This window comes from Triticum dicoccoides, chromosome 4B (assembly GCF_002162155.2).
Source record: "Triticum dicoccoides isolate Atlit2015 ecotype Zavitan chromosome 4B, WEW_v2.0, whole genome shotgun sequence".
NCBI classification, from domain to species: domain Eukaryota; kingdom Viridiplantae; phylum Streptophyta; class Magnoliopsida; order Poales; family Poaceae; genus Triticum; species Triticum dicoccoides.
Window position 1 is genome coordinate 613,831,177 of NC_041387.1, and position 25,268 is coordinate 613,856,444.

The following is a 25,268-nucleotide window of genomic DNA, read 5'->3' on the forward strand; positions in this document are numbered from 1 at the left end:
CTCCCTCTCTACCTGTTTCGTGAGACTACTGTATCCTCTGGGCCCACGGATATTGCGGCCAACCACTTGATGCAGTACCTGGTGCTGCTTATTTAATCAAGAAACCAAACAAGAATTAACCAATAGTATAACTTCTTTCAAAAGAGCCAAATGCAATAGCTATAAACATGCATGAAATATAGTAGTCTGCTAGCTATTTGTCGGGTAACTTTCCATCCCTCAAGCAGCTTTTAATTTATCCTTCAAATAGCTCTCCCAGCATCTCCTCTAACACGTCGGGGCTGCTGCTTCCGCCCCTAACCTGTTTCTCAAGCTTCGGATGCTTCTCCAGGTAGCAGCGGTAACCTGAGACGACTCTCTCTATGATTGTTCTCCGCAGCTCATCTCTAAGCTGAGGATTCGGTACCTTCCAGAACTTCTGGGCCACATAAGTTTTCTGAAACGCGGACTCGAATTTTGCCAGTGAAGCGGCGTTCTTCCGATGCTGGAGCGGTGCAAGCATGCCGAACAACATATGTAGCCGACGTCGAGAACCATCAAGATAGCCATCTATGAAGACCGTTTTCGGCATGTGGGACTGCACATGCCTCCAAGAAACATCGAGATATTCATTCTTGTACTTTAGGCATTCGGGGGCAGGTCTCCACTCGTGTCTAGACCATGACTCAACCATGAGCGACCATGGCTCAACCATCATTGCCACCAAGTAGGAATTATTGAGCAGGAACAGGTACCTCAGGCTTTGGTCCGCGCATAGCTCCGACTTCCTCGAGAGCAGATCCTTGAGATAACGGACGGAATCATCTATTAGGCCACGGAGGTATTCGGTTTCGTGGTGCCGTGCTTTATCTTGCATGGACTTGATGCAATTCACCATCAACCAAGTGTTCCTGTGGATGTCGCCTCTTCCTCTTGGTATCTCGATGGCCCACGAGTCGTCCTCCTCCACGAATGCCCTCACCTCCATTACCGTGCTGTATATGGCCTTGCTCAACCTCTTCACTTCTCTGGGCAACGAGCCGCCTATGTCCATGAATATTTTCTTGCTCAAGCCCTTGAATTTGACTTGGACTTCCGGCGAAAACATTTGTTCTGCACTCGAGACGCATATATACATGTCTAGCGCAGCCCGTAGCTTCTCCTCCTTACTTGCAGGGGTGATGGTGTCGATGAAGACGAGCTCGAGCATCTTGGCGATGCTTGCCTTGCCAAACTGTGCGACCGCCATCGCCTCGTGGACGTTGATGGCCACCTCTTTGATACTGGCGACGATTGTGATGAATGCTCGAATCCACTTCTTGACCAAGTCTTGAAGCTGGAGCTGCCGCCATGAGCCATCGCCCTCGGGGATTTGGAGAACCCAGTCCACGTCGAGCTCGAAGAACCAAGCCTCCAGCGCACGGTCCGAGCAACCGCCGTATTCGAATGCACTGACCATGCGCTGGGTGTAGCCGTCGCTGACCATTCGGCGGGCGATCTTCGTGAGCTCGTGAGCACCGTAGTCTGCCGCGGCAGCGTGGACCGAACCAGAGGAGGCGGAGCCGGAGCCGGAGTTGTTGGACGGGTAAGAACCAGAGGCACCGGAACCGGAGTCGCCGGAGCGGCTGTGTTCGGTATTACCGGAGTGAGAGAAGACAGTCGGTGTGATTCTCCCTCCGGACACGGCGACGCTTCGGATCGACTCACGGTAGACGCTGAGCGGCGGGGACGGAGCCGTGAACCCCGCGGTGCTCTGCTCAACTCCGGCACGGCAGCAAGCCGCCCCGCCATGCTGCTACTTTGTGGATGTGTGGACGCCGTTGGTCGAGCTCGGGTCGGTGAGATTGGCAGGGGAGAAAACCGTGTGAAGTGCAGTCCCGGGAGCCTGGTATACAAGAATCGGCACCGATATGCCGGAAGCCCGTGACAAGCGACGACGACCGACAAATGAAGACCCAGGTCAAGTCAACATGAGCCGCGTGATGACGAGGACGGAAGGCCACAACAGCAGCTGCTACGACACAGTCCTTCACAAACACGAAACAAAATCATATACCCAAATGATAACGCGTGTGGCACTTATCAACACGTCTACACACACTCAATGTCCTTCGATTCATCTGCATGAATTTTGAAGCAATTGTCAGCTGGGTCAAGAGCCATATAAGCACCCAGGATCGTGTGAGTGTTATCATTTAGTGCCACACGTGTGGGCGCTACTCGCCTGAACCTGTGGGTGAAACTGCTCTTGACCCACACAACACTCACATGATGATAGATGGTAACTACATGTGTGCATATGTCGCAACTAGTTAACCACACACGACAACTATATTTAATCATACATGACAACTATGGTTTGACCATACCTGACAACTCTAAAATTAGTTACACATGACAACTATATTTAATAATGCATGATAGACACATCAACTACAGTTAATTAGACATGGCAACTAAAGTTGATTTACACACGTGTTCGGGCTCACAGGGTGGGGGTGAGCAGTTGCCACATATGATCAAGTGGGCCGTCGTAGCTGCGCCCAAACGTGTCGGCAGTTTTAGTGTTCGCCCACACAAGATCGTGTGGGCTGTCTCCTGGGTACGACCACACGACTCATGTGGTCAGGTATTCATTGTGCCACACACGTGGCAGTTATCGGCGGATGCCGGGCAACAAACGAACGAATGTGCTATATACCGTTACTTTTTTTAGGGGGCTATATATTTTTTTTGAAAAAATGAGCCAGATATATTATCAAAGTTCAGCAGAAGTACAAAGCATCTCAAACATAATAAAAATTACATTGAGATTTCAAGACCCCCAAACAACCACTACTGCCGCCAGAACGAGCCGCCAACGCGCCGCTGTCGCCGCTCCCCTACTGGAGCCGGCTTGGCCTTGTCGATAGCAGCCGGGAAATCTTCGTGCATGTGCCCCTAAGGGCCAACGTCTTGGAGCCGCAATCATCACCGTTGATCCTTTGCATAGATTTGAAGCACCTGACACCAAATTTCGCCACAAGAGAAACCCTGACTTCACCGTCCCAAAGACACGGGAGGAATCTACACTGAGCTCCGTCGACTACATCTAGTCGGGCGAACTCGAGGAGGATCAGAGCCCGGAAGACAAACTCAAAGAAGTAGCGCCTCCATCCGCCCGAGCACCGCACATGCGAGGACTAAAATGCCCTAACCTAAACTACTAACCGGAGCAGAGGCACTGGGATTCCCCTCCCCGCCAGAGCGTAGGAAGAGGGGAGGCGAATCCACGGGCTCGCTGACAAAGTTTGCAGGAAAGAGTTTGCCCTAGCCACCTAGCACTACTGAAATTTTCGTATATGTTGGGTGCCAGGCTCTTCGCTGAGAGCCAAATCACGGGTACTCGGCAAAGTCATAGATGCCGATAGGTACTCTCAGCAAACACATGATTTTGCTGAGAGTAGACCTCGGCAAAACGAGAACACTCGGCAAAGGCACTATTTGCCGAGAGCCAAACAATCGCTGCACGACAAAGTTTCGCCATGTGGCACATCCGGTGGCGACCAACGGCACGGTCACGGTTGCAATTCTTTGTCGACTGTGACTCTAAGTAAAGATCAGGCTCTCAGCATACTTTAGTCCCACCTCGCCCAGACACAAGCAACAAGACCTGTTTAAATAGTCAGATAGTCTAGATGCAGTAAGCTTCACTCTTTATTACACCCCTGTTAACGAGATGTACCATTACTTTCAATCTTCACCTATTCCGAGCAAAGAAGATTCACGGTGATAGGCCATCTTCCTGATGGATGCCGGGGATTTTGTTTAATTCAATTATTATTATTATTGAGTCTTCCATCCATGTCAGGCCCCCGCATTTTTTAGTCTCTGGGTATCGAAAGGGAACGTGTTCAATCTGTGCAGGAAGTGCGGGTCCTGTTGTTCCGTTTACCTTGAAACTTCTCGTGCTCTCAAAGGAGGCCATCGCATGACACATGCCAGGCCCCCGCATTCGGACCCGCATGCAATATTTGAGACATTTATTGCTCGGCTAGGGTTTCATCACCAGAAATTCCAGATCTTAAAGGCGACACATGAAATCATGCCCGGAAGTGGCAAGGAAAATACTTTGTGATGTCCTTACGGCATGCATAGGACTTTTGCAGATGAGGGAGGGGCATGCCCTACCACCGGGGGGCGAAAGTACCTCGGTGGCATGCCTAATGCAACCGTCTAAATCCCCAAAAAATTGTACGATGCTGGAATTCCTCGAGAGCTGGCACAGTGTCATCACATGGCCCCTATAGGGTATGGTAAAAGTTTGGGCGTGTTTCGAATAAGACTCCCCTGAGACCACTTGTAAACCGCACATCTTCGAGCTAGTGTGGGTATCGAGAGGGAACGTGTCCGGTTTGTGCAGGAAGTGCGGGGCCTATTGCTCCGTTGGCCTCAAAACTTTTTGTGCTCACAAAGGAGGCTATCGCATGACACGTTCCAGGCCCTCACATTTTTTGGACCCGCATGCAATATTTGAGACATTTATTGCTCGGCTAGGGTTTAATTGCCGAAAATTGCAGATCTGCAAGGCGGCACATGAAATCATGCCCGAAACCGACATGGAAAATCCTTTGTGATGTCCTTGTGGCATGCGTAGGCCTTGTGCAGACGAGGGCAGGGCATGGCCTGCCACCGGGGGCGAAAGTACCTCGGTGGCATGCCTGATGTAACCCTTTAATCGTCGGAAAATTGTAGGATGCCAAAATTCCTCTAGAGTTGGCATGGTGTCATCACATGCCCCTGTAGGTGTGGTAAAATTTTGAGCGTGTTTCAAATAAGCCTCCTCTGAGGACGCTTGTAAACCGCACCATCTCCGAGCTAGTCTTTGGGTATTGAGAGGGAACGTGTCAGATTTGTGCAGGAAATGCAGGTCCTATTGCTCAGTTGGCCTCGAAACTTCTCGTGCTCTCAAAGGAGACCATCGCATGATACGTGCCAGGCCCCCACAATTTTTGGACCCACGTGCAATATTTGAGACATTTATTGCTCTACTAGGGTTTCATCACCGGAAATTGCAGATCTGTAAGGCGGCACATGAAATCATGCCCTGAAGCGGCATGTGATGTCTACTACGCAACTTTATTCTTGTAGACTCGTGTTGGGCCTCCAAGCGCAGAGCTTTGTAGGACAATAGCAATTTTCCCTCAAGTGGATGACCTAAGGTTTATCAATCTGTGGGAGGCATAGGATGAAGATGGTCTCTCACAAACAACCCTGCAACCAAATAACAAAGAGTCTCTTGTGTCCCCAACACACCAAATACAATGGTAAATTGTATAGTTGCACTAGTTCGGCGAAGAGATGGTAATACGAGTGTAGTAATGCTAGTAGATATTAATTTTTGCAATAGAAACAAAAAAACAGTATGGTAGCAAGTACCAAAAGGTAGCACGAACGGTATTGCAATGCTTGAAAACAAGGCCTGTGTTCATACTTTTACTAGTGCAATCTCTCAACAATGATAATATAATTGGATCATATAACCATCCTTCAACGTGCGATAAAAAATCACTCCAAAGTTCTTATCTAGCGGAGAACATAAGAAGAAATTGTTTGTAGGGTACAAAATCGCCTCAAAGTTATTCTTTCCAATCAATCTGAGCTATCCCTATAAGTGTCACAAACAACCCTAGAGTTCGTACTAAAATAACACCATATGATACACATCAACCAACTCTAATGTCACCTAGATACTCCAATGTCACTGCGAGTATCCGTGAGTTGATTATACGATATGCATAAAACAATTTCAGATTCATAATACTCAATCCAACACAAAGAACTTCAAAGAGTGCCCCAAGATTTCTACCAGAGAAACAAAGACGAAAACATGCATCAACCCCTATGCATAGATTACCCCAATGTCACTTCGGGAATCCACGAGTTGAGTTCCAATACATACATCAAGTGCTCTCAAATCCATAAAAGTATTCAATCTAATAACAACGAAATATCAAAGGTAAAACTCAATACATCACAACAAGATAGAGAGGGAGAAACACCATACACTACAAAAAAAGACACATCCGTGACATTTTGGGCCAAACGAAATTTTTTCTGTCATACTTATGACACTTCTATGATGATAATTATGACAAAATCTGATATCATCATAGATGTGGTGGGATCATACGTCTATGACAATAAATCATGACAGAAAATTGGCTTTTCATCCTGGGCGGGCCTGAGATGCACCTGCATGACATTCTTTGGGCCGTCCATGACAGAAAAAATTGGGGTAGAAGCGAGGGCAAGGAAATTTTTGGGGAGTTCCCGGTTACGATGGGTGATCGGGGCCGAGCGATGCACAGAGGTTTGCACGTTTCTCTCATACACATACGCGCGTATGTGCGAGGCGTTCGCTCTAACTGAACCCGAGTGAGGCATTCGCCTACTGAACCCGAGCGATTGCACTAGCTACGTTACTGAACCCCGATCGATCCCTTGTTGTTAACTGAACCCGATCGAGCGGTTCAATCGCTACTGCTGCTAACTGAAGCCGATCGAACCTGTTGCCTCTTGATGAACAGTGAGCATTATTGGGGGTTGGATGAACAGTTCCCGATGGGGGTTGGATGAACAGGACCCAGTGGGGTGTAGAGGCCGTTGCCACTGGATGAACAGGACCCCGATCGATCGAGCCGGTTGGAGATGGATGAATAGGACCCCGTGGAGGGCTGGATGAACAGGACGACCCCGTGGAGGGCTGGTTGAATAGTAGCTGGTGGAAGGCTGGATAAACAATAGCCCGTGGAGGGGTGGTTGAACAGGACCCCGTCAAGAGCGCTGGTTGAACAGTAGCCGGCGGAGGATCGATGGAGGCTGGATGAACAGGAACCCGTGGATGAACAGTCATAGGTGGAGGCTGGAGGAGGTCGACGGTGGATGAACAGTAGCCCGTGGAGGCTGAAGGAGGTCGACGTTGGAGACGAACAGTAGCCCGTGGAGTCCCGTTTTGCGGTACGTCATACCCCTCCCGATGAACAAGACCCCCGTTTCGACCGTAGTGCTCTAACACAAGTCTGTTTCCTCCATTTTGTGGTACGCCACACCTCTCTCAATCAACAGGACCCCGTTTCGACCGTAGGCACTCGAACACAAGTCTGTTTCCTCCGTTTTGCGGTACACCAGACCCCTACCGATGAACACGATCCCGTTTTGACCCTAGGTGATCGAACACAAGGCTGTTTCCTCCATTCTGTGGTACGCCAGGCCTCATTTTGATTGGCTGTTCCGTCCAAGCCGGTTGCCTCCCGATGAACACGATCCATTCCGACCCAGTCTGTTGCCTCCCGATGAACAAGACGCATTCTGACCCAGTCACTTGGCTCACGGTGAACACGACGTGTTGTTTCCTCCTTTCTTACCCAGCCGGTTAGCTGAAGATGAACAGGACAATGTCGCTGCCGTCTGTTGCTTCTCCATGTACACGAGCCCTGGCCGTCCGTATGTGCGAGTACGCGTTTCGAGACCCCGCTCATATGTACGTACGTGGCCGTATTTTTTGGCGTGTGGTTGTATGTATATATACACAGTTTAGACGGGACAACCTGAACTGCTATGCGGGGGGCTCTACTATGACATGTGCCGCTACTTAATCGGCCACGGTTCATCGTTGCAAAGCAACCGATTGACCAGTATGTACGTACACCTTCGCGACAAGGCAGACAATGCTACGTACGCTTCAATTGGGTGAGTCCCAGCTGTCAGGGAGGATAGGACGCAATTCCTTGCGTGCAAAGATATAGTTGCTGGGTCCCAGCTGTCAGGGGGGAATCATTTTTTTGCCCGTAATAAGGAGGTGTTTCCTTGTGTGCGAAGATGTAGCTGGTGGATCCCAGCTGTCAGGGGGAGAAAACATTATTTTTAGGGTAAAAATGATGCAGTTGAATGCATGCGTCCATGGGCGTGGTGCTTCCCAATTGCCAGCCTCTCACATACAGTTATCTTCTGATGACTCTCGTTTGTTGACCACGTTGGCCACACCGTGCCGAGCGCACCAAGGCCGGTGGACGATGGTGAGGCCCCAGACTGGAATGATTTGGAGATGGGGAAGACGCGACAGTGGATTTGCAGATGGAGAGGAGTGGGAAACTTGACTGGTTCGGGTGCGCGGCAGCACCACCGCCCACGGGATACAAGAGCAATAACAGAGGTTGAAGAAGCAGCACGGCCGGCCACGAGAGGCGGTAGCAGACGGTACCGCCGGTGGTGGTTTGGGCGGCTGAAGCATGAATATCCGAGATTGAAGAAGCACCACAGCCCTTAGATGGACATCCAACGACCACTGCTAATAGAACCGTGTGTTGACTACAAGTTCTTTTTGAGGGATGTGTGTTGACTATAAGTTGACAAAGCCTTGCGTACGCGTCAACTTAGTAGGCCCACAAATGACCATCACATCTGTGGCAGAGAACATGTAGCCCATTTGTGATTTTTATTTTTAATTATGATGAATTTACTTAGCCCATTTAGTGTTTGTTAAAATTACATCCCATTTTCTAGCCAGGACTTTGTTAATAATTTCAACCAACCGCTCAAAAATAATCAACAAAATTTCCAACATTTTGATTGGATCCAAAATATTGTTTAACCCAAAATTTAGAGTCGGATTAAATAAAATTTCAAAATGAATTTGTATTAGGTAAAAATCCAACGAAATTTTGCGCGCGCAACAAGTAATGAAATTAAAAAATTTACCTTTTTCGAGAAGAATAACAAATGTACCTGTTAGGTGCGTTTTTTATATTTACAGCCAATTTTTTTAATTGCAACCCATTTATTATTTCTTAAAGCCCATTTTCTTGGCAAGTCCAATGCGGCCCGGAGAATACCAAGTTGACCTGGGTTGGGTATTCCATAAAAAAAGAATAACTAGGCTAGCCATTTTCATATTTAAATATTAATATCTGGGCTGGATATTTGGTCGATATAAAATAATAGCCTGGGCCAGACGGGCCACAGCCCGCCCAGTTGATACCATGGTCCTCTGAACAACGACAAAAACATCACTCAAGAGAAACTCTGCTCACACCTCAAAAATGGAAATACTACTCGAGCTGCTGGGTCCCAGCTGTCGACCGCTCCTTGTGCAATTCTCTCGTTTATTGACTATATAGGTTGACAATGGTGTGCGACCGTGATGTCAGGAAACCAGGAGGAAGCAAAAAAATTAGTTGTATATACTAATAAGGAGACACTTGCGTACGTGCGGCTATGGCCCTGGTGGGATCCATTGTCGTCCTGTCCAATTAAATTCATCTCCTGATTCCTCTTGTTCATTGACCGTGTTGAAATGCAAGATGACGGCGCCACGGCGAGCGCAACAACTCGAAGGATGACAGAGAGGGCCTAGCGGGTCCTACGGATGGTCTGATAAATCGCCTGCTGCTCATTCAGGAAGCCAGGGTCATAGGGCCACATGTACGCAATGGCATTGCCGTTCTCTTTGGAGGCACTTATCCTCATTACGCCTAGCATTTAGTGGGCTGGATATTTACCTTATCAACTAGCAAATCCATAAGGGTTCTATTTGATTAGGCACCTGAATCAGACTGAATCGACTGTTTGTCAGGCTATTGTTCTCCTATTCTCTCAAATCTATGAAGTAAGACATTAATTTTGGAATAAGATCGATTATGTTCATTTCTACACTGCCATTAATAGCGGGTTTGTTACATCTACAACCCAAATGGAAACCAAGCCTTTCGTGGTTCAAAAACGCGGAATCTCGTCTCAATCATCATTTGTCAGGACTTTTCGTGGTAAGTTCTTTGGCTTGGATAGGACATTGAGTTCATGTTGCTATTCGCGCATCCAGGGGGAGGAAACCATTCTCTTATAGGAAATGGTTGCGCTTCCCCCTTTGGAAGGCTGTGGGCGAGGAGGGATTCGAACCCCCGACACCATGGTTCGTAGCCACGTGCTATAATCCTCTGAGCTTGTTCGCCGGCGATCCGTCCTTCCGCGAGCTGGTGCTCGTTGAGGAGATGGAGGTTGCAGCATAGGTCCTCCTGTGCTGGTAGCTTTTCCACCATTAGGGCGTCGAAGTGCGGCTGCACCTGCTCTATGGTGAACTCGACATGAACCGGCTTGGGCGGTGCCGTCGGCTCCTGGTCGGAAGTCACGTCCATCGTATGATTGTTGTCGCTCAAGTCGACGAGCTCGCTCGTGAGCTAGCACGTCCGGCTGCTGGACGCCTGGACCGCTGCAAAGCACGAGTGTGACCGCACTGGCCCACCCAGACCGCCTCCCTCACCGGCGCACGCTTTCCGCCCGAAACGGTCAGTGCCAGCAGTGCCGCTTCCTGGTGCAGGCGATTGCTCCGTGTTCAAACGACACAAGTGCCATTCGTCTGTCTGCCACCCACATTAATGATACGCGGTTGCCGAGGCAGCTACTCCGGCGCCACTCGTCCGTCCCTCTGCAGCCCACCATTGCTATATAAACTGTTGTGTCGGCCATAGCCGCAGTCATGCACCTCCGTTCCCTTTCTCCTGTCCACACCAATACTTCCCACCATGGCTTCCTAGCACTCCAGCGCTCTTCGGTATGGGCAGACGACGGAACAAAAGGAGATGGCAGCCATTGCTGCCGACTGGCCGGCCGGCAGGCAGCCGGAGGACGACGATGTCACAATCGAGAACGTGGTAGTCAACGATCTGGCACCAACCCCCTCCTCTGCGCCATCTTCGCTGGTGCATTGCATCATGACCATCAGCGAGGCCCATGCATAATGCATGGACACGATGAGGCAGAAGCATGAGGAGCAGTTCCAGGAGGCGCAGGCCGCCGCCGCCTACAACCACCATCTCCTCCAAGAGCACATGCAGGCGGAGGAGCAGAACGCCGTGGAGTGGGCGGAGCAGGAGGCGTTGCTCCAGTCGTACTGCTCCGCTCGCGAGAGCCGCCTTGCACACTGGCGGTACCGCATGCGGGTGGCAGAGGTTGCGGCCACCTACAAAGAGGACGATGAAGCGGGCGAGGCGCTGTTTGGCGAGACCGACGACAAGGCGGAGGACAATGCCGGCTCCGCCGAGGCCCCGCCCCGTCGGCACCAATGTGGAGGACTTCATCGGCTTCAGAGAGGTCCTGCTCTGTCGAGGCCCCGTCCCGCCAACAACGAGGCAGAGGACATCGTTGGATCCACCGAGGCCCCGCCCCTCCCGCACCAAGGTAGAGGACTTCTCCGGCTTTGGCGAGGCCCTGCTCCACCGAGGCCCCGCCCCGCCAACAACGAGGCAGAGGACATCACCGGCTCCACCGAGGCCCCGCCCTGCGGGCAACGAGGGGGAGGATTTCCCCCGCTCCACTGAGGCACCGCCCCGCCGGCAACGAGATAGAGGACATCGCCACTCCGTCGAGGCCCCGCCCCACTGCCAATGAGGCCGCGCCACATAGAAATCAAGGAAGAGTAGAACACGGTAGGTCGCCGCCGCTCGGGTCCAAGTAAGGCCACCGCTGCTACCCTTCGGTTGAAGCCAAGCTGTGCGGGTTGAGCATTGACGGCCGATTAGCTTCTTGGTGGCGACGTGGAGTCGGAGATGTGTGCTGGAGAATAATCTTGTGTTCGGCTCAGCCGGCCGGACACAGGAAATGGGCGCCGGAGATAATAGATTAGGTTAATTAAATATACCTCAAGTGCACCCCTTTTTAGTTGAAGAATGTATGAAATTAATGAAATTCAATAGGTTTATATGACGTGTATGAATGAATTTAGTTCGATTAGTTCGAATTCTAGTATCACTGGCATTGGATGAACATGCAAAACAATACGCCCTAGAATTATTCCCAGGGTGATCACCTCATTTGCAGCAGTTTCACATGTACTCCTTCCGGTCCTTTTTAGTCTGCATATAAGTTTTGTGTGAAGTCAAAGTATCTCTACTTTGACCAATCTTATAGAAAAAAGTATCAACATTCACAATGTAAAATCGACTTGAAACAAATCTAATATGAGAAGTAAAAAGGAACAGAGGGAGTACAAAAAGTTTGAGCTGCTTTTTAGCGTTCCTGTACATTGCAATCAAACACCCAGGCCTAGCAATTCAAAGAGCATTCAAAACAATCGATGATTATGCATCTCAGTGATTCACATGTCAGAGCCAATATTTACTTCACAACTAAAGAATAAAGAAAAATCGATTGATGTTGCTGACAGCAAAGGGTATCCCATTCGAAAATATCAAACGCATGTCTTATTGCTAACATCAATGAGCAAAATTTGATAGGGTTTTCGCATTCCAAAATGTCAAGTGCGTGTTGTTTTGCGTACATCAATGAGCAAACTTTGACAAGGTTTTCCCATTCCAAAATATCAAATGCCTATGATTGTGGAATGGGCAGGGTTTGCCGTCAGTTCGGACATTGACATGGCACCTCGTGCTAAATAAACCAGCTGTTCTTTTTGTGCAGTTCCACCAAAATCAACCAAATTCGCGCGTAGCTTGTATGATTTCACCTTTATATGTTGCAACGCTTTGAACATATCGGCACCTCCTTTCTTGTGGTCAAAATGAATGATTCGAGAATATTCGATGTATTCCTGAACATTTTGTGCAGTTCCCATTGAAATCAAGCTGAACACCCATGTTTGCATAAATACAAAAAAAGTGATTAGTATAAAGCAAACTGTACTATGAATTGACAGTTTAAACAGGCAACCTACATGATCCATGCAGAGAGCACATTTAAAAAATGGAACTCACCGAAAGGAATCCTAAAACAACATTGTATTGGCCATCACAGCAACAAAGATGGAGATCCGTGAATGCTTCTGAGCTGAAGTATGTTTGTTCTTGTGGGCAATAAAACCATCCTTCAACTGCTCCCTTCTGATAAGAAGAGAGGCTTGGCTTCTTCATCCTGGCATAATCGGAACCAGACACATCGCGTTCTCCATATTCTTCTTCAGAGGTGGATGATCCGGTTGTGCAATGCTCGAAAAAAAAGGAAAGGAATTATTTAAAACAACACAGATGAAGCACTTCATGACAGTAGCTAAATAGTAGCACAACACCAATAGAGATGACAAAGCTCAAGCATATGGATGAAATTTGTGGGACGGTACCAATCTTTGTCAGGAGGCTTATTATGTAGAGCATACAGACGAAGCACTTCTCCGGAACCATCTGTTGTTATCTACTGTGGTTGTCATGCTTACTATATACTCCTCGATTAGTTTAATGTTTCCAACATCTTCTTGTGCGGTTCCACTAAAATAAATGTGATCTTCTAAGAAGATCCATGTTTGCACAAGTAGAGATAATTACATATTACATTAAGAGTGGCATCAAATCAGTGGCAAAACAATTGCTCGTTCCAGCCATAGCAATAAATTAAGATGCAAAACTAGATCATAACTTGTATCATCACAGTTCCACTGCTTCATTATAGCACCAAGAGTTGATTTTTGTTTTTTTCAGATTGTTCTTCCCCTTCATCACTTGGTTCAATAACACACAAGCTTCGCCTTCAATGTAAGATTTGGCATGTCAATTAGGGAGCACAAGTATAGCACTAAACAACGACATTAATTTTCTAATGACAATAGCAAAATACAGGCCAATAGTTGTGAAATATCATTATCTTACCTCAATGGGATATTACGATGCACATACAGATTGAAATTCTTGTCTCCATTTGTGTAGTTCACTAAAATCAAGCAACATTACCGTATAAGTAGCACAACATATGAAAGCATACTGCACAATCATGTAAAAGAAGGCAAATGAAGTCTGGAAAAAGAGAGAAGGAAAAAACCAGACTGTCACATCACCCACAACCCTTGTTATTCTGCGGTGACGACAGCCTCACACCGCAGCTGAACTAGTCAACCCTTGTACTCCTCTCCTAGGCCTCGCATCCACTATCGTCTCTTCCCCGGCTCCGTGTCGTCCCCTTTCTCGGTCTCGCCGTCATCCACCGCCTTGGTGCTCTTGACACGCAGTGGTCAATGTGGTCAAGGAACGACTCCATTGGAAGATGACTGTACGTGGAGAGGCTGACAGCTGGGTCCATGGCCGCAGCAAGGAAGTTCCTCCTTAGTACGTGCAAAATAATGATTTCTCCACCTGACAGTAAGGACCCACCGGACGGGCCACCGTATTTCATGAAAAAAATGTTCCCCCCTGACTGCTGGGACCCACCACCTACATCTTCACACGCAAGGAAGTGGGACCATATTACGGGCAAAAAATATGATTCTCGCCCTGACGGCTGGGACCCACCAGCTATATCTTCGCATGCAAGGAAGTGCCTCCTTACCTCCCTGACAGCTGGGACCCACTCGGTCGAACCGTACGTAGGGTTGTCTGTCTGGTCGCGAACGTGTACATACATACTGGTCGATCGGTCTGTCTACAGGCTGCACCGATGAACGTGGCCGAGTAAGGAAGGGAACGTGTCGTAGTAGAGGCACGGACGTAGCATGTCACGCAGTTCCGTTTATATCGTGTACACATACGTACAACAAGGGTGCAAGAAAGTTAATACGGCCACGTACGTACATACGGGCGGGGTCTCGAACGCCTACTCGTGCATACGTACGGCCAGGGCTCGTGTACATGGAGAGGCAGCGGAGGGTAGAAATGGCGTCCTGTTCATCAGTAGCCAATCAGCTGGGTCAGAACGGAGAAACTACGTCATGTTCATCGGGAGGCAATGGAATGCGTCTTGTTCATCGGAGCCAAACGGCTTAGACGGAACAGCCGAAACGAAGGCCTAGCGTACCGCAGAACGAAGGAGATGGCCTTCTGTTCGACCGGGTACGGTCGAAACGGGGGTCCTGTTCATCGGGAGGGGTGTGGCGTACCGCAAAACAGAGGAAACACACTTGTGTTGGAGCGCTATGGTCGAAACACGAGTCCTGTTCATCAGGAGGGGTGTGGCGTAACGCAAAATAGAGGAAACAGACTTGTGTTGGAGTGCTACGGTCGAAACAGGGGTCCTGTTCATCGGAGGGGTGTGGCGTACCGCAAAACGGGACTCCACGGGGATATTGTTCACCCACCGTCGACTTCCTTCAGCCTCCACCTGCACTGTTCATCCACCCCCGTCTTCCACCTACCTCCACCAGCTACCGTTCATCCACGGGCTACTGTTTATCTAGCCCTCCACCTGCTACTATTCAACAAGCCCTCCATGGGGTCCTGTTCATCCACCCCCAACTAGCTGTTCGACTGTGGCGGCCTCCTCTCGGGGTCCTGTTCATCCAGCGGCAATGGTCTACTACTACTACCATGGGGTCCTGTTCATCCAACCCCCATCGGGAACTGTTCATCCAACCCCAACCACGTATGACTCGACTCGTTCAACCAACCCCCACGTTCACTGTTCATCAAGAGGCAGCAGGTTCGATCGGCTTCAATTAGCAGCAGTAGCGAAGGAATCACTCGGGTTCAGTTAACAGCAAGGGATCGATCGGGGTTCAGTAATGTAGCTAGTGCAATCGCTCGGGTTCAGTTAGAGCTGAACGCCTCGCTCTGGTTCAGTTAGAGCGCAACGCCTCGCACACACGCACGTACATGTACGAGAGAAATGCGTAAACCTCTGTGCATCACTCGGCCCCGACCACCCACCGTAACCAGGAACTCCCCGACATTTTCCTCTCCCTCGCTTCTACCATGGTTTTTTCTATCATGGATGGCCCAAAGAATGTCTTGCAGTTGCGTCTCCATCCCATCTAGGACGAAAAGCCATTTTATGTCATGATTTTTTGTCATAGAAGTAGGATCCCACCACATCTATGTTAATATCGGGTTTTGTCACAATTATTGTCATAGAAGTGTCATAAGCATGACAGGAAAAAAATTGTTTGGCCCAAAATGTCACGAATGAGTCTTTTTTTGTAGTGTAATGGTCGGTGAGCAGAGCATCGGGAGGGTACCAACGGTTGGTGAACACTTGAGCTGGTCTGTAGAATTAAAAGTGATGGCATACTTGGACACTGAGGGGACACAACGCCTCAAGCTTGGGAGGGCCGCGTTCACCTCACGAGCAAACTGCTTGAGATGCGATGGGAGGTGGGAGCCTGAGCGCCATCCAGGATGCAGGCAATGGCGCGAGGCTCCTAGAAGCCCCCAACCCCATCGTCTTGGCGGTGATCATCGTCTTGGGGGCGGTGGCAGCGGAGGGAGGCCGGTGTTGCCCTGAGGACGATCCTCACAAGGCTGGTCTCTCTAGGGGCCATCGCGAGGCTGGCCCTGCCAGCGGTCCTCACAAGGATGGTCGCGCCAGTCCTGGCAAGGGTCATCGTCGTCCCCACCGCGACCTCCTCTGTGGCCGCAGCCACGGTCGTTGCGCTAGGTACGGCGGCCAAAGCGCCCATCACGGATCGCCCTGAGCTCTTGGTAGTCGTTGATGTTGTGGCTGTGGACGTTGTGGAAGACGTAGAACGGGTGACTGCCCTTGGAGGACTCGGGGTGGTCACAGCCGCGCTTCATCTCAGGTTCAGCCGTGAGCACAACTGGACCCTTGCACTTTACGTCCTTGGCTTGGCCTTCTTGTCTTCGGGATCAACCTCCGGAAGCTCCAGGAGGGAGAGGCGACCTTCCTCTGCCCTCGCACATCTGGTGGCTATGTTAAACATCTCCAGAGCCGAGCACAAATCCTCGTGCATGGCAATCTCCTCCTTCATCTTGACATCCTGGATGCCCTCAGAGAATGTCGTAATGATGGCCTCATTCGACGCCTTCGGGATTTTTAGGCGAACGTTGGTGAAGTGTTGTATGTACTTGTGCAAGGTTTCGCCTGGCTGCTGCTTGATGCGTTGCAGGTCGCCTGCCCCGGGAGCACGGTCCCCGGTACCCTAGAAGTTGGCGATGAAGTGCTCGCAGAGCTCGTCCCAAGAGGAGATCGACCCTACCGGAAGGTTCAGGAGCCATGAGCGTGCGCCTTCCTTGAGGGCCAGGGGGAACCAGTTCGCCATGACTTTGTCATTTCCGTTCACTGCCTCGATATTCAGCTGGTAGAGCTGGAGGAAGTCAGCAGGGTCGGAGGTGTCGTCATAGCACAGGGGCAGATCCGGCTTGAACTTGTTGGGCCAGACGACGTTGCACAGCTCTGGGGTGAATGCACGACAACCTACCGTGCTCATTGGAGCCAGCCGCAGGGGGAGAGCCTGATCTTGACGCACGCGCGTCGCCGCCTCCGGCGGCACGCGATCTTGACGTGGCGGTGCTGGAAGCGCACACACTTCTCCTTGGGGTCGCTGCACCACCTGGCAGCTTGTTTCATCACGCGCCGGTCACCTACGCGGCAGGTCGCGCTAGGGTGGTTCATGCTGGGGCTCGAGGACGGAGTCGCACGGAGGAGGTGGAGCAGGCGCGCCGTGGGCTACCTCGCCTGCCTAAGATGGGGGAGGCAGCGAGCGAGACGGCACAGGAGCCTCTCCAGTGGCACTGACGAGCTCGGCGATGCGGTCAAGCCAATTCTCGTAGAGGTCGTCGGCCGAACGATAACACAGAAGCTCGTGCGCCATGAGCAACACAGCCTGCGCTTTCGTTGGCCGGCGACGAGCATGGAAAGATGACGCAGGGGCTGGGGTCAGCGATGGAGTGGCAGTGCGACCATCACGCCGCATGGAAGGCGGCAGCGACAAGCCCTGCTGCTTGTGGGCCGCGGGACCAGTGATGGCGTAGGCCGCAGGAGAAGGGGAGCGGCAAGGGGCGCCGTTGCCCGCGTGCGCCATCTGAGCGACGCGAACGACAAGAGTTGCCTGATGCTTGGCACGAACATGGCGAGCATTGGCCATTGAAACAACGGACAGGGAGCAGTTTGAATGGTGGAGAAGAGGCTTCAACACGCCCCTACCTGGCGTGCCAAGTGTCGGATTCAGGGCTCCGCATACCCAAGAGAAGGTCCAAACTTTGGGGCATGTGCGAAGAACTCAACTCCTTCAGCCAACCAGTTCGTCGCCCCCATGGCCTAGCTCAATGAACAAGGAAGAAGATGGACATGGCAGCTTACCCAGGTTCGGGCCACCTTGCGGTGTAAGACCCTACTCCTACTTTATGGTGTATTAGCCTCACAAGGTGCTGAGAATGAACTAGTACAAGGGAAGAACAACCTCGCGAGGTCTGCTTTGGTGTGGATGCGAGCCGAAGGGATTCGACTGTTCTCTTGACCACCGACCATTCGAACCCCTACTATGGTGGTGGCTAGCCTATATTTATAGCGTCCTTGGTCCTCTTCCCCCAAAACTCGGGCGGGAAGGGATCCCACAGCGGCCAATTCGAACGGGGACAAGTAGTACATCTTATCCTGACAAAATGTGGTCTTCTCCTGCAAAGCTCCTAGTCATGACGTTGCGGTGGGCTCGGTGATGACATTCGTCCTGCTGTCCTGGCGGTCTTGGTCTTGTTGCACGGAAATGGAAACCTTTGGGCGATTCCTCGGGACCCCGTGCCTGCGCTTGCCTCCTTAGCACCAAAGAGAAAACCTGCTGCTCTGTGCCCGCCTGGCCTTGGTCGTCATGTCTTGCGTCACCGCAACCTCATGAGGTTGAGCACCTGCATAGAAATATCCACTCCTCAGGAGGCAGCCTGGGAAGGCCGCTCCCTCTGGAGGTCTTGATGTCGCCCGCCTCAGCTCGGCCCCTCGCGAGGGTCTTGTCTTGTTGGTGTCATAGATGGGTCGTACCAGGCCGTCGATGAAGCCACGCCGTGGGCCACAGGCATGCAAGTCTGGGTACCCTGTTTCGCAAAACGTCGACACCGCCAGCCCGCGTCGCCGCATCACCACGTCGCCAACGATGGAGCCGCCGCCCAGAGTCCGCCCCCGCCAGTGCCTGGAAACCCAGCTGCCGCGCAGAACCGCCGCCGCCTATGGGCACCGCACGGAGCCACTCCGCCCCGTGCTCGAGGAACCCTGGGAGGGGAAAGGCCAGGGAACACCACCGCCAACGTCGCCCGGGCCAGGCTTGCGGCGGGCGCCGGCGACGACGGCCAGGAGGAAAAGGTGAGGGAGGGTAGCTCGCGGAGGAAGGTGTGGGGTGCGACCAGTCGCCCGCGGGGGCGACGTGGTCGCGGTCTTGGAAGGGGGGAGGGAGAGATGCAGAGGTCGACTCACAATCGATCAAGCTTTATATTCCCTCAAATGTTCTATCCTACAGTCCGGTCATTATCCAGACACAAAAAGGAAAAAAGAAACACCCGACCGGACCCTCACTTTGTTCCCATATGATCGGGCTTTCCGCAAATCACCATATCCACATCAAATATGGGGAGGATATGGGGATATCCGGGTAGTCCTCCATGATCCTACCCCGGACCATCTTTTCTCTTTATTTATACTTTCTTCTCTCTTTCTCTCTTCGTCCCCACCAATCATATGAATTTGATCGGATAATTTGGAAAGGATGTAGGGAGCATGGTTAATTCATGCATAAATGAATGTTTGAAATAGACGTGTCCGATCACGTCCGCGGACGTTTGAGAATCGAAATTAGCCAATCCTGGTTGTAGGTGCTCTGACTAGTCAACGACCACTCTTTGGATGCGTCCTTTTAGTGAAAAAACTTTGCGGGGAAACGAGTTAAACTCATAGAAGTCAGTTCCAACACGAAACTCCAACACGCCGCTTGTATTGCTTGTATGACATCATTGTGTCGTGTTCAGCACAGTAGTCAAATTGAATCGCATATTTACAAATTTATGAGTGGTGTGATGTATCTGTCTCCAGACACGCCAAATAACAATGTGCCGAAACATCTGCCCACTTGACAGGTACTGGGAATGCATCCAAACCGAAAGAACGTCGAAACGTCCATCCACTAGATGATGATGGCAGGGGACGTTGAGACATCCATCAACTTGGCGATATTTGTTTTTTTAGGAAAGGTCATCCTAACTAGTTTATTGAAACTCAAAATAGGTTTACATCGTCTATGAGCTTGCCCACAACAATGTCAGGAGACTCGTCCAACCAGCTATGTCTTATTATAATAACAAAAATAAGCTAGCACATGTCCTGCTTGATTACAAGATCTATAACAGTGCTTAAAAATAACCTTCCCAATTGAATTACTAGTCTCGACATTCTGCGAAAATGGCCGCGGCAACGTCCCACCAATTGTTTGACCAAGTTGTTTGTTCCGCGTTAAGCAAACACTTGGCGCGCGTAGCCTACCAGCAGATTTCGTCACGACCTCACTAGCGTATTATAGATGCGCTCTCCCACAAAAATCATAGCACTGTAGATGTACTGCTAGACTTGCTAGCTCCAAGTAAATTGCGCCTCTTCTCGCCAGCCATGTCTCTTCACATGATGCCGTTGGTGCTGCTCTTCTCGTTGCTGTTCCCAAGCTCTCATGCTCTGCCGGGGTCACCACCTTCTCCTCCGGGCCCGGCTGCCGAGGAGCTCGCGCTTCTCGCCTTCAAGTCCATGCTGACCTCTGACGGTGGTTCGCCGGCGCTGGCATCGTGGAACACGTCGAGCCACTTCTGCCTCTGGCCAGGCGTGGCATGCAGCCGCGAGAAGGTTGTCGCGCTGCGCCTCGGCTCGTCCAACCTCTCCGGCCGCATCTCGCCGCACCTGGGCAATCTGTCCGGCCTCGCGGAGCTGGACCTCGGTGGAAACCAGCTTGTCGGTGACATACCACCGGAGCTTGGCCGTCTCGGCCGTCTCCGCTCCCTCAACCTGAGCGCCAACTTGCTCACCGGAGCCATCCCCGCGGCCATTGCGGCGGGGTGCACCAACCTCACCTCGCTCATCCTGGGCAGGAACAGCCTCCGAGGTACGATCCCCGCCCAGATCGGCACCACCTTGAGAAAGCTCACCCTGCTGGACCTTTGCCGAAACAACCTCACGGGGCACATCCCTCCGTCACTGGCGGAGCTGCGCTCCATGCAGGTTCTGTCTCTGTGCTTCAACAACCTGTCCGGCGAGATCCCAGCCGCGCTGGGAAACCTCACCAGCATCCAGGAGCTAGGCCTCCATCACAATGGCCTGTCCGGAGCAATCCCGTCGTCTCTCGGGCTGCCGGGCGGCATGTCGTTTTTCAACCTCGAGTTCAACCAGTTAACCGGGGCGATCCCTACCTCCATTTGGAACCTCTCGTCTCTCGTTCTGTTCTCCGTCATGTATAACAGGCTAAGCGGCAGGATGCCTCCCGACGCATTCGCCGCCATGCCCCATCTCCACCAGATCCAAATCAACAACAACCAGTTCCATGGCCCTTTCCCGGTGTCCATAGCAAATGCTTCCAACATCTCTCTAGTTCAGCTCGACGGCAACCTTTTCGCCGGCATCATTCCCCGTGATATCGGCAGGTTAAGAAATCTCAGCATTCTACTTCTCGGCAACAATCTGTTTGAAGCTCATGAGCCAAGAGATTGGGGATTCATAACCGAATTAACTAATTGCTCCCAGTTAGGACTGCTGGGATTGGATGGTAATAAGTTTGGAGGTGTTCTTCCAGATTCACTCTCCAACCTTTCCACGTCACTGTATGATCTTCAACTTGGGTCCAACAAGATCACAGGAAACATTCCAGAGGGTATTAGTAACCTCATCAACTTACAAAAGCTCGACATGTCGCACAACTTCTTCACGGGAAGTCTCCCCTCTTCATTGGGAAGGCTTCCAAAATTGGCCAGTTTCTATGTCATTGCAAATAAGTTGGCCGGGCTGGTCCCGTCGGCCATAGGAAATCTTACTGAACTATCTGATTTGCGGCTCGACATGAACGCGTTCAGTGGTAGAATACCAAGCACACTTGGAAACCTGGCAAAGCTCTCCTCACTAGGTCTTTCAGCAAATAGTTTCATTGGTCCCATACCCAGCACATTATTCAGCATCCAAACACTCTCGATGGTACTTGATGTGTCACACAATAATATAGAGGGATCCATACCACAAGAAATCGGGTACCTGCAAAATTTAGCAGAATTGCATCTAGAGTCAAACAAATTATCTGGTGAAATCCCCACCACCGTTGGAGAGTGTCGATTTCTAAAAAGTCTTTATCTGCAAAACAACTCCCTGAATGGTAGCATCCCATCAACCCTGAATCAACTGAAGGATCTTGAAACTCTTGACCTGTCAAGCAACAACTTGTCAGGCCAGATACCCAAGTTCCTTGGCAACATCAGCATGCTCCAGTATCTGAACCTTTCCCTTAACCGGTTTGTCGGAGAAGTGCCGACCTTTGGTGTCTTCGCAAATGCTACTTCAATCTCAATCGAAGGCAACGTTGAACTTTGTGGTGGAATACCTACTCTGCATTTGCTTCCCTGTTCTTCTCAAATAGCACACAGGAAACACAAACTTTTAGCGGTTCCTATTGTTCTATCTCTCATTGCAACACTAGTCGTGCTTGTAACATTGTACAAGCTTAGCATGCGGCACAAGAAAAATAGAAGACAAACCCTTTCACCTACATCCATGAAAAGCCATCCAAAGCTATCTTATTCACAGCTGGTAAATGCAACAGATGGGTTTTCAGCAGCCAACTTTTTGGGTTCTGGATCGTTTGGGATTGTGTACAAGGGAGAGCTATATGACCAAGTAGGCAATAGAACAATTGTCGCTGTGAAGGTACTGAAACTTCAAACTCCCAAGGCACTCAAGAGTTTCGCCGCCGAATGTGAAGCACTTAGAAACATCCGGCACCGAAATATTGTCAAGATAGTCACGATCTGCTCAACCTTTGATACTAGAGGGCATGGTTTCAAAGCAATTGTTTATGAATTCATGTCCAATGGTAGCCTAGCTGGGTGGCTACATCCCGAGCAAACAGAGCCGAAGCAACTGAACCTGTGTGTTAGAGTGACCATACTACTTGATGTGGCTTGTGCGCTGGATTATCTTAGCTATCAAGGAGACTTCTTTGTACATTGTGATGTTAAGCCAAGTAATGTGCTCCTAGATGCTGAGATGGTAGCCCACGTTGGAGATTTTGGACTTGCAAGCCAATGCTGGGAATTTTCTGTCGAGAACTCATCTCTCGAACTGTCAAAGAGCTCGATGGGACTTACAGGAGCAATAAACTCATCTTTCCAACAGTCAATGAGCACGATGGGATTTAGGGGAACAATTGGTTATGCTGCACCAGGTTAGCCCAATAATTTTGTATTTTCTACTCCCTCCGTCCCAAAATATAAGAACGTTTTTGACACGTGTCAAAAACGTTCTTATATTTTGGGACGGATGGTAGTGTCAAAAATGTTCTTATATTTTGGGACGGAGAGAGTATCTATTTACAAGCATTGCTTTTTCTTCATTGCTCCTTAGTCCTTCATAAAGCATGTTGCTGCAAAACGTATGATATGCAGATGGAATAATTTCTGTGCCTTCTGTGATTTTCTATATGGTTTTGTTATGATATCAGTAATTACCTTAAATTAATATATGTGCACTTGGTAACCTTTCTCTTGAGAATGCACTTTGTAATTAATATATAAGAACGTTTTTTACACGTGCAAAAACGTTTTTATATTTTGGGACGGAGGGTAGTGTCACAAACGTTCTTATATTTTGGGACGGAGAGAGTATCTATTTACAAGCATTGCTTTTTCTTCATTGCTCCTTAGTCCTTCATAAAGCATGTTGCTGCAAAACGTATGATATGCAGATGGAATAATTTCTGTGCCTTCTGTGATTTTCTATATGGTTTTGTTATGATATCAATAATTACCTTAAATTAATATATGTGCCCTTGGTAACCTTTTTCTTAGAGAATGCACTTTGGAATTAATATGTCTAATTATCATCCACGTTCAATTAATGCAACAGAATATGGGGCTGGAAACAAGGTGTCAACAAACGGAGACATTTACAGTTACGGGATTCTTGTTCTAGAAACTGTAACTGGGAAGAGGCCCACAGACAGCATATTCAGACAAAGACTGAGGCTCCGTGAATACGTTGAGCAAGCTCTGGGTCATAGCATGATGGATGTTATCGACAAGCGGCTCCAAGATGAGCTCCAGACCGCGGATGATATTTCAAGGAAGAAAAAGATGGATTGTCTGACATCGCTGCTCGAACTGGGAATGTGGTGCTCTGACGAAACACCGACGCGCAGAATGCTAACTGGAGATATCGTCAGGCAATTGGAGGCCATCAAAGAATCCCTTTCTTAGGCAACACAACTTGTGATCGCTACGGCAGGCAAATCATAACGGTTTTCTTGTCTTCGGAGATGCAACATAACCTGTGCTAAATTTGAAGTGCTGGTATTAATAGCATGTAATCTTGTTTCAAAAATAATAATTTAATAGCATGTAAGCTGTACTGCTGTGTTAGTGAGTGCTCATTTTGGGTAATATAGGGAGGTAATTATGCTCCATTAGCACCTTTTCTGAGAAAACTGTTTGGTGCTAGTATGACATTCCATCTGAACTCTTACGACTTGTGTCGGAGTTGCATCAAAGCTGCAGAAATTAAAAGACAGGGTATGCTACAAGTCGCATGTTAAGAGCAAATCTCACACAGGAAGTAGCAACTACAAGCACGCTATAGACCCTAGCTAGCAACGGGCAATGCTGTAAGAGATTCCCTTATATTTTGCCATCTTGGTATGCTGAATGAATGGCCCAGCAGCAAAAAACAACTGTGCATCAGCAGAGCATAATAAAGTGTAAATCATCATCTTATCTTACTTAAAGACAAAGAAACAATGATAGTTTTTGCTTGACTGCCAAGAAAAACTTCTTACTTAAAGACAAAGAAACAATGATAGTTTTTGCTTGACTGCCAAGAAAAACTTCTTACTTAAAGACAAAGAAACAATGATAGTTTTTGCTTGACTGCCAAGAAAAACTTCTTACTTAAAGACAAAGAAACAATGATAGTTTTTGCTTGACTGCCAAGAAAAACTTGCACCAGCCGGGAATCGAACCCGGGTCTGTACCGTGGCAGGGTACTATTCTACCACCAGACCACTGGTGCTTCACACTGTATTTTTCTTCAATAACGTACTAATCCGTAAACAGTTGAACCCGTGCATTCGGAGTTTCGCAATGGCGAGCCTATGATTTTAATGTTTAGTTCAATCTCCTAGCTTTATTGATTAATAATAATGATTGGAATACAATTCGGATCATACGGTTGGCTGAATCAAGTTTGTCTACCTTGAACTAATGAAGCTGCAAATCCTTCCCCGCAAAAATAAAAATAAAAAATGAAGCTGCAAATCTAGCCTTTTTGTTTTTTAGGGTTAGCTGCAAATCTAGCATTTTTGTTTTTTAGGCTAGGTTCGGCGAGCCTCCGAAGTCTGCTGGCAAGCTAGAGCAAACATGGGACGAAGC

At 49.5% G+C, this 25,268-nt stretch overlaps 1 protein-coding gene, 1 non-coding gene and 1 pseudogene across 2 annotated transcripts; 1 reads left to right on the forward strand and 2 right to left on the reverse strand.

The window, feature by feature from the left end:
* Positions 1 to 217: 217 nt before the first annotated feature.
* Positions 218 to 1,770, reverse strand: LOC119294021 (annotated as a pseudogene).
* An 18,471-nt stretch (positions 1,771 to 20,241) lies between these two features.
* LOC119291770 (receptor kinase-like protein Xa21) lies at positions 20,242 to 24,349 on the forward strand. The gene is made up of 2 exons (XM_037570579.1): positions 20,242 to 23,071; positions 23,752 to 24,349. Exons 1-2 carry the CDS (start codon positions 20,269 to 20,271, stop codon positions 24,099 to 24,101), a joined length of 3,153 nt encoding a protein of 1,050 aa, XP_037426476.1. The 5' UTR covers positions 20,242 to 20,268; the 3' UTR covers positions 24,102 to 24,349.
* A 489-nt stretch (positions 24,350 to 24,838) lies between these two features.
* TRNAG-GCC lies at positions 24,839 to 24,909 on the reverse strand. The gene has a single exon. It is a non-coding gene; the product is annotated as a tRNA-Gly (tRNA).
* Positions 24,910 to 25,268: the final 359 nt, after the last annotated feature.